General features: G+C 38.8%; 1 protein-coding gene across 2 annotated transcripts; it reads right to left on the bottom strand.

Annotated features, from left to right (window-relative positions):
• Window positions 1–1,288: 1,288 nt before the first annotated feature.
• On the bottom strand, window positions 1,289–10,883 carry LOC130923635 (gastrula zinc finger protein XlCGF57.1-like). 2 transcript variants are annotated; one of them, XM_057849445.1, is made up of 3 exons: window positions 10,790–10,883; window positions 8,482–8,585; window positions 1,289–3,240 (listed from the first exon to the last, which is right to left on the bottom strand). In XM_057849445.1, exons 2-3 carry the CDS (start codon window positions 8,534–8,536, stop codon window positions 1,802–1,804), a joined length of 1,494 nt encoding a protein of 497 aa, XP_057705428.1. In that variant the 5' UTR covers window positions 8,537–8,585; window positions 10,790–10,883; the 3' UTR covers window positions 1,289–1,801. The 2 variants fall into 2 exon arrangements, with proteins under 2 accessions (XP_057705428.1, XP_057705437.1); XM_057849454.1 differs by lacking the exon at window positions 10,790–10,883 and adding an exon at window positions 10,559–10,753.
• Window positions 10,884–11,819: the final 936 nt, after the last annotated feature.

Below are 11,819 nucleotides of genomic sequence, written 5' to 3' on the forward strand. Positions count from 1 at the left end.
TCACATCCCTGGACTCCAAAAATGTTGTAAAAGTATGATAAACATATCCAAATGTGAGTCATAACTATCAATAAGTCAATTTTAAAGGCTCAGAACTTCCGTCCGTAAATCTATACGCTGAAAGTGTGGTCGTGATCCAATTTACTGTACTGCTTCCGCTGCACTTCTTACATCAGGGAACAAAATAATGAACACGCTTCATTTTAAAACACTGAAGCTTCTCTCGCTCACTTGGTTAAGCTTTAGAATACGCGAAAAACTGCTGTACATCGAGGCGAAGAGAAGGAACGGCCAGGAGAGGTCACTGTTGGCAAGAAGCCTAGACTCAAAGCAGGTTGTCTCACATGGTAAATGGTGTTACACTTGTATTTTTTTTTTTTTTTTTTAAATCATGAGTCATGTTAATTTTTAAATTATATGCTACAGATGAATTGATGAAATAATACAATGTTATCAAACCTCCTCAGGTGTAGTTTTGGCTGAGCATAGCAAAGGACAGTCTCTATGGTACTGATAATCTGATGAATGATCTATTCGAAAAATGATTTTGACCTACTATGAAATACTTTGTAGGATTCGTGTTCATTTAATTCATTTTTGTTGCTTTATTGCTTTACAACTTTTATAGACAACATTTAAACGGCTAGGTCTTTATTGTAAAGGGGAAGCTCAGAATTTTTGACATTAGGTTTAATCTTCGTGTTAGCGGGGGTTTAATTAGTCGTTGGAGTTGATTTGAAAAAATTCTGTGCAGTTTGTCAGTTATTTGTTAGTTTCAGGGCTCCGGAGTGACTAAGCTAGCGTGAGTCAATAGTGGTTGAAATCAACTCCATCGACTAATTAAAGCCCCACTAACTAGAAGATTAACTCTTATGTGAAAAATTCAATTTTAGCGACAACATTTTTCTGTTATTTTTATGTTGAGGCATCAAAAAGAGGGAAAAAATGGTAAAAAGTAAATGATCAGTTTCTTTTAAAGTAACTTACTTTGACAATAAAGTAATCAGTAAAGTACCTAGATTACTTTTTTGAGGTGTCGTCAGTAATCAGTAATTAAATTTACCTTTTCATGTAATCTGTGACAACACTGCTTATCTCTTCAATAACGTGTGCCTCCTCCGACTGGATAGAAAATTCAGTTTTATCAAAAAAATAATTGCAATATAGGCAAACACACAAAATCTCAGATGTTACTCAACAGGCTTTATTATTCCTCAAATAGCATAAAAATAATGTTAAAAACATGGAATTAACCATTAAAAAAAAAAAAAAAAAAAAAAAAGCCTCTTCTGTATTTGCGAATCATCCTTGAACAAAATAGCTGTCTTTTCAATTCTTACCGTACAAATAAATAATCTGAAAAAATATTCTAAATAATAACCCTCCTGTAAAAAAAATCCAGCTTTAACAAAAATAACTTTCCTCTTTCCAGTGAAATAATGTAAATCAAACTGTAGCTTCACAAAAATACTAACACAAAAAAAAAGTCACTTTAGTCAGTTTTTGTGTGTGTGTGTGTGTGTGTGTGTGTTTAAGCACTTTTGGGGGAAATGTAACAATCCTCCGACGTTTGTTTTCTGTGTTACTGAGTACAACAGAACCAGGCTCTTGGGATCATGTCACAGGCAGCACAGTACCGTAGTATTCTGTGCAAAGCGTCAGTCAATTTCAACACAGGCGTGAAAACCGAAAACATTTTCATGAATTTATAAAATCCCGGCGGACACCCCGAAAAGGGTGTAAAAAGTGGACATGTCCGGGCAAAAGAGGACGTTTGGTCATCCTAGGCAAAATGCTTCTCTCAAGTGTGTCTTCTTGAGTGCGAGACTAAATTTCCTTTCTGAGCGAATCTTTTATCACAAAGTGAACAGGCAAAAGGTTTCTCTCCAGTGTGTGTGCGTGCGTGTTTGTTTAAACAACCCTTCTGACGGAATCTTTTATCACAAAGTGAGCATGCAAAAGGCTTTTCTCCAGTGTGCGTGCGCTTATGTATTTCTAAATGACTCTTCTGAGAAAATCTTTTGTCGCAAAGAGTGCAAGCGAAAGGCTTCTCTCCAGTGTGTCTGCTCGCGTGTTTGGTTAAACTTCCCTTCTCGGCAAATCTTTTACCACAAGTTGTGCAGACAAAAGGCTTTTTCCCACTGTGTGTACGCTGATGCACTTCTAAATGAGCCCTCCAATAAAATCTTTTATCGCAAAGTGTGCAGGTGAAAGGCTTCTCCCCTGTGTGTCTGGTTGAGTGTTTGTTTAAACCTTCCTTCCCGGTGAATCTTTTACCACAAAGTGAGCAGGCAAAAGGCTTCTCTCCACTGTGTGTACGCTGATGCACTTCTAAATGAGGCTTATGATAATATCTTTTATCGCAAAGTGTGCAGGCGAAACGCTTCTCTCCAGTGTGTCTGCGTGTGTGTTTGCTTAGATTTCCCTTATGGGTGAATCGTTTACCACAAGCTACGCAAGCAAAAGGTTTTTCTCCAGTGTGTATACGTTTATGTCTATTTAAACAAGAACTCCGAGAAAATCTTTGATCGCAAAGTGTGCAGGCGAAAGGCTTCTCTCCAGTGTGTGTACGCTGATGCTTTTTTAAATAGGTCTCCAGAGAAAAACTTTTATCGCAAAGTGTGCAGGCAAAAGGCTTGTCGCCAGTGTGTGTTCTTGTGTGTGCATTCAAATATCCCTTCTCGGTGAATCTTTTACCACAAAATGTGCAGACAAAACGCTTTTCCCGGGTGTGTGTGCGTGTGTGTCTTTTTAAGTGATGTTTCCAAGAAAATTTTTTACCACAAAGTGAACAGGGAAAAGATTTCCTCACTGCGCATTCTTGAGTGTCTGTTTTCAACGATGATTTGTTTAAGGATTTTGAAGCATTTTGGTTAAAGTCATCCTCCTCCTCATCAGAGTTAAAGTCAGAAGAGTGTGATGTTATGTCGTTGCTGTCCGAAAGCGGAGCTAAGAGGCCGTCCGGTTGCGATTGTCCCTCTCGTTTTGTTGTCAGGTGCTGAAATGAGCTGTCATTCGGATGTTTCGCTGATCCGCGCTCTTCGCTTGGACCTTCGTCTTCTTCGATCTTCACACTGACACACATTGGAAACTTAGGGATTTCATCATCCTGTTCTTCTTCTTTAATGTAGGGGGTCTCTAGCTCCGCCTCCTGTTTGATACACAGCATCTCGGGCTCCTCCTCCTGTTTAACATGGAGGGGACCGTGCTTCTCAGGGTGAAGATCTTCTACAGTGACGTCTGCGGGACAGTGGAAGAAAAAAAAAAAAAAGAAAAATCAACTGTTTTGCTAAAGTCGAGATTTTGCCCTGATTGTCATGTTGCATTTTTTTCTAACACTAAGAACCCTTTAGCTGTTGATACAGTAAATACATTGTAAGATGTACACGTCACCCTGGGCGATAAAATGATCACGGTAATTATCGTCATTTAATATTTGTCAACAAAAATAATAAAAACGTTCGATCACAGTCAATAGATTTGAACTATAACTACACAACCCCAACACAGGCGAGTAATGGGGTGCTGATGCTCGTTTTTGAAATTGAACTTTTTGATTTTTTTTTTTTTTCATTTTTTTCCTGTAGTCAAAACACTACCACTTTTGTCCACCGGAATTGCTAAAACCGACCAAAACTGAATAGTTACCAAATGTTGCTTTAAAGTGCATTTGACACCAAAAAGCATGTTTATTTCATATTTCACATGGTGTTTTATGATCCTGAATGAAATGGACCACTTGGATGTGTGTGGAAGCGATCATTTCATATATTCAATTTTTCAGTTCCGCGCCATGAAAATGAGTGACTTCCGGCTTCAGTCTGGGGTTTAGGACGAATGCGAATGTGACATCACCCGGGTCAGCATCTTACAATACAGCATTGCTTTATAGCATGCAGATGGACTCCGAATTCAGTTGATTTTGTGGATTAATTCGTTTATTTTTCGCATCACGCCAGTCAAACGGCTGCAGAAAATTGTTGCTGCACCAGGGAGAGGCGTGTGAGCCTTTTAGGGTTTCAAAAGGTTCCCGTTCACCGCGAATATTGGCCAAAACAAGCCCTACTACTGTGGGACCATTGGACTTACGAGGTGAGTAAACATCGCATTTTGTATTATGTCAAATACTGGTATCATGACACACATTTTAATACGGAGGTGGCTTGCATTTTGTGGCTGATTTTCCACCGAAAATGCCACTCGGCCTACGACTGGCTGCTTGTTGCCCCCCACAGGAAGAACGCTATACTCGACTTGTTGCCCTCTTCGTGTGCCCGGTGTTCTGTGAAATTTTCAACCCTATCAGAAATTGCAACTTTGTGTTTAAAAATGGCCGCGAATACAGCGATTACAAGGTAAACACTACAAACTTTCTTTAAATAAAGGACCATTTACTCACGTTTGGTCATTGACAGACATGTAAAAAAATTCTCAGATAGATCTTGCCATGTTAGCTGCACAACAACTTCACGCCGCTCTCTGTTTACATCGTCACCGTGTAGTAAAGCTCTATTTTACGCCATATTCGTGTTGACCAAGTGGCAGCTACGCTGTTAGAAAGGTTCCTGTTTATCAGTTCGTTCCTATGGTAACCGCCGCTTCCTGTTTTTTGTACTACGTCACGCGCGCGGTGCATTGTGGGATTGAGAGTAGCGTAGTGGCGCGAGTAGCACCAGGTGCACATTCGGAAGAGTGCAGCCACCAGTTAAGACGAGTGCAGCCGCCTGTAAAGACGTGTGTGAGGGAAAGGCATTCCGTGTGCGTCATTGAATGAACGTGAGTATTTTCCCTCCATGTTATTAAGTTTTGTGAAGTTAGAGCCGCTATCAGCGCGACGTTTGTGTTTACAGTTACGTCGGCGGGTAGTTATTGCGGCCGCTCGTCCTCGCGGTCCCGCTCGTCCTTGCTGCGCCGAGGAGAGCGTTGTTTGCGTTATATATTTGCCGCACATTTATGCTAAGAGAGGATGTGCTTGTTAAGCATCTCTTGGACATTATATACATTCAAATGAGTGTAAAACTGTTTAGTTTCGCCACTTTGTGGATAAGTTGGCCGCACGTGCACGAAGCGTGCTTCCGGGTGTGCGTGCGCATTTCGCCCCCACCTTTGTGTTCAGTAATACTCTGCGAGTAAGATATGCGTGTATTGGTGACTATATTTGCACTCAATGTGTATTGTTATTGCATTGGCACTAATATACTGTATTTCTTCTCTCCTTTAGAACCACACAAACACCTATATATATATATATATATATATATATATATATATATATATATATGCCTAGTCAAGTTCCCTCCCTGCACACATATTGGATCCACAACACACCCAAGCTATCCACATACAGACATACAAGTGTGTCCCACACACATACAAGCTCCTCACACTCAGCTAGTCTTCCTCCTCAAACAAGTGCCATTTATGTAAATAGTTCTGCCTGTTGCCACCCTGCTGCCTGTATATAGTTGCCAATCTGTTGTCAAGTTGGATTAAAGGTGAAAAGACCAACTCCGCTCTCCTTCTCCTGTGTTCTGACCGACACCCCGGGGCGAACGGACCATAACCCAAATTGAACCAGAAACCTATACAGTCCACAATCTGCCTCTCCAACACATACGCGTTCCTCCGACGTCGGCCGGTTTGTCCGGCGGTACTCTCCAGCTGCTTCCCCGGTGAGTTCTCGTGTCCGTAGCAAGCCGTGTGAAATGATCTGGGCTAGTTTTGTGTGATTTTTCGCTTCGAAAAGCGAAAATAAGACTTTGAGACGCCACACGGTTCGGGTTAGTATGTCAGCTAGCTGTCACGCCTCTTGGCTTGTTTACATTCTCCGAAGCCGGGGGGCAGGCAAATGACTAAAGCCTGACTAACTACGCTCACATAAAATATCGTTCAGGAGGTGTGACAGGTGAAGTCAACAGTTTTGACCATTATGGAGTAATTTTGCCATGTCGTACTAAATACATGCAGTTTTATTATTTCATATTCCATTTAGCACAAGACTGTTATTTGTCATGACCATACCGTTTATTTAGCAATTGGGGAAACATAATTTGATAAAAAGAATATCCTGTAAAATTATTGGATTAAGAGACTGAAACAATGACATTTTGCGACTCTCTTGGTCGCATTTTCCTCGTTCTGAATCATTCCCCCTCAATGCGCTGAAGTCTAAAATCAAATGAAACTTGAAAAAAAAAAAAAATTCTCCTTGGATCGACACAATTCACGTAGGTCACCCTTTTTTTCCTTCAAAATGGCGGATTTCGTCAAAAGGTGACAGATTTTTATGCCTGAAAAATCTATAATATTAATACATGTTTTGTCCTACAGAGGGCGCCTTGTTTTACACGTGCAATGCACGCTGAGGGTGATGATGCGGTTGGGCTGGACTGGGAGAAAAGCTGTGCTACCTAGCAAGCGAAGCTAGTATGACTACTGGCATGATTTTGTCACATTCTGCTGCTGGTCAGATTGTTTTGTTTCAGAGATGTGGGATGAGTTCCTTATGTCGTACCTGCATCCAATTCAAACTCATCAGCAGTGTCTTTAAACCGATCCTAGGCGGCTTGTATTGATTTGCTGCCATTTGAATATCCATTCGTTGTTAGTGGCAACATTGCCTTGATTTTTTTGTTTGTCTGCCCCTCAACACGGTTTTCCCTCGTTTTTTTGTTTTTTTCCAATTGATCCCGTCCTAACTATTGTTGTTTGCTTTCTGTCTCAAGTGTTTTTTAATTCCGTGGTCAAGCCAGCCTCACTTTCTTTTCAGTTGCGTTTCCCTTTCAGGTTTTACCGCACAAACAGACAGCGCTTGTGGGTTACGATTACTTTATAAGGACTATCATGACGCTAACTTCACGCGGAGGTATAGTCCTGTGGTCTAAGTGCTCTTTAAGTGCTCTTGCTGCTTGTTTTGTGAAGTATCAACTGTGTTGTCCTGCTCACCACTTTTTCGCTCAGGTTCAAAATGGAAGGGCAGAACCGACGACATGCTTATGTACAGTAGCTAACGGGCTGAGTGTAAATTAAAATTAGTTTGTTTATGGTTATATAATTTTTGAGATTGCATGTATTCCTCAGACTTTGTGCAATGTTCTAAATTCTGTCAACTTTTAACTAGGGTTGTTCCGATCATGTTTTTTTGCTCCCGATCCGATCCCGATCGTTTTAGTTTGAGTATCTGCCGATCCCGATATTTCCCGATCCGATTGCTTTTTTTTGCTCCCGATTCAATTCCAATCATTCCCGATAATTTTTCCCGATCATATACATTTTGGCAATGCATTAAGAAAAAAATGAATAAAACTCGGATGTATATATACATTCAACATACAGTACATAAGTACTGTATTTGTTTATTATGACAATAAATCCTCAAGATGGCATTTACATTATTAACATTCTTTCTGTGAGAGGGATCCACCGATAGAAAGACTTGTGACTTTGTATATTGTGACTAAATATTGCCGTCGAGTGTATTTGTTGAGCTTTCAGTAAATGATACGGCAGCCATTCAACCCAAATGCATGATGGGAAGTGGAACCATGACTGTGCGTAGTGCTACCAATTCATATATCTTCTCTGCGTTGGGAAATAACATAAGGTATTAAGAAAAAGATCAATTGCTACGTTGCTTCCCATGATATTTCTACTCGTAGGGAGAGGAATTGTAAGGCTTTATTTAGCCTATTAAAAAAAGGCTCCAAAGGCTGCCAAAATTCACTCTACTCATTTTATGCTGCCTTTTATCTCTCTAAATGGGTAAAACAGCGCCATTACAGATTGTGCGCGACAATGCGTGAGTGGGTCGTGCAACGCATACATTAATTGCGTTAAATATTTAACGTGATACATTTTTTAAAAATTAATAACCACCGTTATCGGGATAAATTTAATAACCCTACCTTAAGCCTAAACTAAAGACTCTGGATGATTGCAACATATTATGTCTGTAACGTTAAATACAATTAGAAAACAATTTAATTTAAAAAAATATATATATATATTAAAAAAGGCATGGCCAATACTTTTTTGCCGATTCCAATACTTTGAAAATTACGTGATCGGACCCGATCGATCGGCATCTCTACTTTTAATTACCTCAATGTAAAAACAAAAGTGCACAACATATAGCAATGTTAATGTTGAACATTGTTGTATTTAGTTCCCTTTTGAACAGTTCAAAATAGACACATGTAGCGTCCTTTCACATGGCTGCAGCCTGCAGTAAAGACAATGCGCCAGCAGATGACTTGCACGTTCTTCATGAACGAAGCTTCCAATAATGAACCATTTTCAACACAAAGATGTTCAAATCACTTCTTACAGGTCATTTCCTGCACATTTCAGGACCTTCATATGTTCACACTTGTCCAATATTGAGTCAGATATGGGAATTCTGCTCTACAGATAAAATTACGGTCGCATCAGAGCAAGCCTGATATTGCATTAAAAATACAACAACTAAAGTCGTGATCTTACCCTCATTTTTTTCATTTTTCAATTGTTCTTCGTGGACTGGATTTTCTCTCCTCATTTTCCAAGTCTCAACACTCTGGCCATCAGTCAGTAGTATTTTGTTGCATCTGTAAGAAAAAAATCGAAAGCGTTTGATACATTTAAAAGTAATGATTCCAATGCAAGGGCGTAGGTTTGCATAGGGACGGTAGGGACATAACAGTAGCAACTTCTCAGGATACTCAATTTGTCCCTACCAACTTTTAAAGCAACCTTATTTGCATTATATAATGAGGTAATTTAGATTGTGTTCCCATAAGTTGAAAGGCTAGAATTGACCCTACCAATATTAAGAGAACTGTTTTGATGATGTTTACACTTACATTTACCCAGAGGTGGGTAGTAACACGTTATATGTACTCAGTTACATTTACTTGAGTAATCTTTTGAGAAAAATGTACTTCCAAGAGTAGTTTTACTCAGCTATACTTTTTACTTTTACATGGGTAGATTGGTGAAGAAAAAGAACACTCTTTATTCCGCTACTTTGGGCTACATAAGAGTCGTTACATTTTTCTTCTTTATCCTACATATTAGATTTTTTTTTTTTTTTTTTTTGCTAGCGATAACACGAGTAGAGAGGTTCCTGGTGTATTACCCTGGTAGCTCTACCGATTTCAGCAATGAGACGTCGCAACAAAAATCACGTGCTTTAATTATACCAATCAGACGCAAGCTTGCCGTTCTAGCTTCACCCTAGCCTGTTCAATCATGTGGTGTCTTTAAAACACCGTAAAAAATGAAGTATTTAATATAGATCGCTGCCTTCAACATGACTCAAAAGCGTGGATTTGACCTCTTTCACAGTTTTTATTTGGCACCGATTGACCATGAAAAACCGGAGGTATGATCCTTTTAATTTCAAAATAGTAACTATGAAGGAACTCTTCACTTTTCAAACTAGGAACTATTTTTTCCACCAGTGGGCAGTCATGCTCTTTGGACGAATAATGCTGCATTTATGTAATTTTTTTTTTTCTATCGTCGGAATTCAATTGTTTTTTTTTTTCCTCTTGGCTTAATGTAGTTATGTAATGGGTTATTGTACAATATCATTATAATTATATACCATATGGATAACTTTGTACTCAAAAATACCATTTTATTGTAAAAAAAAAAAAAAAAAAAAAATCCAACAAAAAAAAAAAAGCAGTTAATCACAATGTTTCTCATTATTTGAGTATTCTATTCACGAAATCCTTTTTTACTTGTACTTGAGTACATTTTTGGACGACTACTTTTATTTTTGTAAAATTATTTTGAAAAAACGCTACCCTTGCTTGAGTACAATTTTTGGCCACTCTACCCACCTCTGCCTTTACCCCCTTTCAGTTGAATTCCCTCTCAATCGCATGTTTGATTGGCTGCTGATTTGCATTTATTTAAAATGTATTTGTCTAGTTTCTACATTATTTATTTAAAAATATTTTTATTTGCAGCCTATGCAGACATTTTTCCCAGATAATCATACATTAATCAGAGTCCAGGTAAAAAGTTTGTTTTTTTGTTGAGATTAGCTGTGCTTGTGGTGTTTTACCTTAAGGAAAGCTCTCTTTTAATTTAATTTAGTCACACACGGACTAAGAGTTTTTTTCAGTTATATTTATTTTCTTTATTTAGACAGACAATGTTGGATAGTCTTAAAACAAATGTTCTTTTTTTTTTTTCATGCCTCGATAGTTAAGATATTATTAACAAGTTTGTATTTATTGTATATGTTAATATAATTTATTTTCAAATATTGCCATTTAAATTTGCTGATAAAATCTAGACATATATTGTGGAAGTTTTCAAAATTTTTCTTCAGTACTTTTAGAAAACAAAGGTTGTAATTGAAAGGTGCATCATCGGAGCCTAAACACATGAAGGTTAGTACAGTATAATGCAATATAGATTTATTTTACGTTGATCATTTAGCCTATCAATAAATTGGGTTGATATTTGTGAGAAATGTAGCCCTGACCCCCGTTCAGCCAATCTGTTTAGTGTTATTAATGTCCCGTCTCCAGACATGCAGTTTATGCTGTTATATCGTCCCTACCAATGTTGAGACCTTGGTCCAGTGTAAAGCGAGTAACGCCCTCTCAAAACAACATTAACAAATCGAAGCAAAAGCAGATCGAAATGCGTTAACGTGTCTCGGCTAGCGAGCTGAGCTATAAAAAAAAAAAAAAAAAACGAAGTTACGTAAGCCTATGAAACTTTAACATGAAGCCAAACGACTTCCACTTCGCTTTAAGATGGGACTTCTTTTGTCCAATAAAACTCTTACTTCGGTATTTACTCGATGAGAATGTTTTGAGGAGCTCGTTTGGTGAGGAGAATAGTCCACGTCACGGATGGGTACACAGAGCTTGCGTCAAGTGAACCGGAAGTAGAAACGTTCAGGCACTGAAACTTCAGTGTAATGTGTTGGGGAGTTTGCACTACAAAAATATTGAATAAATATGATTCAAGTATCAGAATTTTAGTCACAAGTATTAATTTCTCAATTTTGAAGGCTCAGAAAGACAAGTTTCCGTGGTACTTCCGCCTTACTTCCTTATGTCTGCAAGCAACTTCCGTTTTAGAATTTCTCCATCCAAAACAACAGTGGAGCAGGAATAACTTTACTCATCAAAATCCCTTAAAAAAGCCAATTTGGAAATACCGCGTCCATCTCCATCATCACGACAGGGGAGGACAAAGTGGTGATGAAGGAAGATATGGAACCAAGCTCGTGCCACCACAAAGACCGGGTGTTTTTGTAGCCATGTTGCCGCTGTTTTTTGATAGGTATGTTCTTCCTATCCCTTCATTTTCATGTGTCCGGTGCTCAATAAATACTAAAGCTAAAATCTTGCGAATGAAATGACTTGTTGCCTATGATATTGATATTACAATGATGATTTTAATTATGATGATCTTTAATATTATTTACTACAGCTACTGTATCTGCTGCTAGCCTGTTGCTAATTAGTACGTGGAGATGGTAGCCTGATGCTAATTAGTACATGGAGATGGCACAATTATGTCAACGATAAATGCAAGTGTTACAAGTTTTTTGTTAGTTTGCTTACAGGTGGAAAACGCTGTTAGGCATTGAAGATAAGTTGATGTGCCTCGCAACAACACATACTGTACGTTGATGGACATATATCGAGAGTACGTTGTTTTACCCGGGGGCGGCCGATAGGCTGAGGCTGGAGGTGGTGGCTCGCCTCGCGGCGGACTGTCACCTCGATCCCGAGATCCAACTACAAGCTTTTTAATTGCAGCAACGCTATTGGAGCTGGAATTACCGAGGATAGCGGGAGAAAGCC

This window comes from Corythoichthys intestinalis, chromosome 1 (genome assembly GCF_030265065.1).
Source record: "Corythoichthys intestinalis isolate RoL2023-P3 chromosome 1, ASM3026506v1, whole genome shotgun sequence".
NCBI lineage: Eukaryota > Metazoa > Chordata > Actinopteri > Syngnathiformes > Syngnathidae > Corythoichthys > Corythoichthys intestinalis.

What these genes read in the sequence shown, in the direction of transcription:
- LOC130923635 (XM_057849445.1), bottom strand. Translation starts at nt 8,536, where the DNA reads ATGAGGAGAGAAAATCCAGTCCACGAAGAACAATTGAAAAATGAAAAA. An exon ending in GAAAAATGAAAAAAATGAGG is followed by an intron (nt 3,241 to 8,481) that starts GTAAGATCACGA and finishes ACTGTCCCGCAG; the next exon opens with ACGTCACTGTAGAAGATCTT.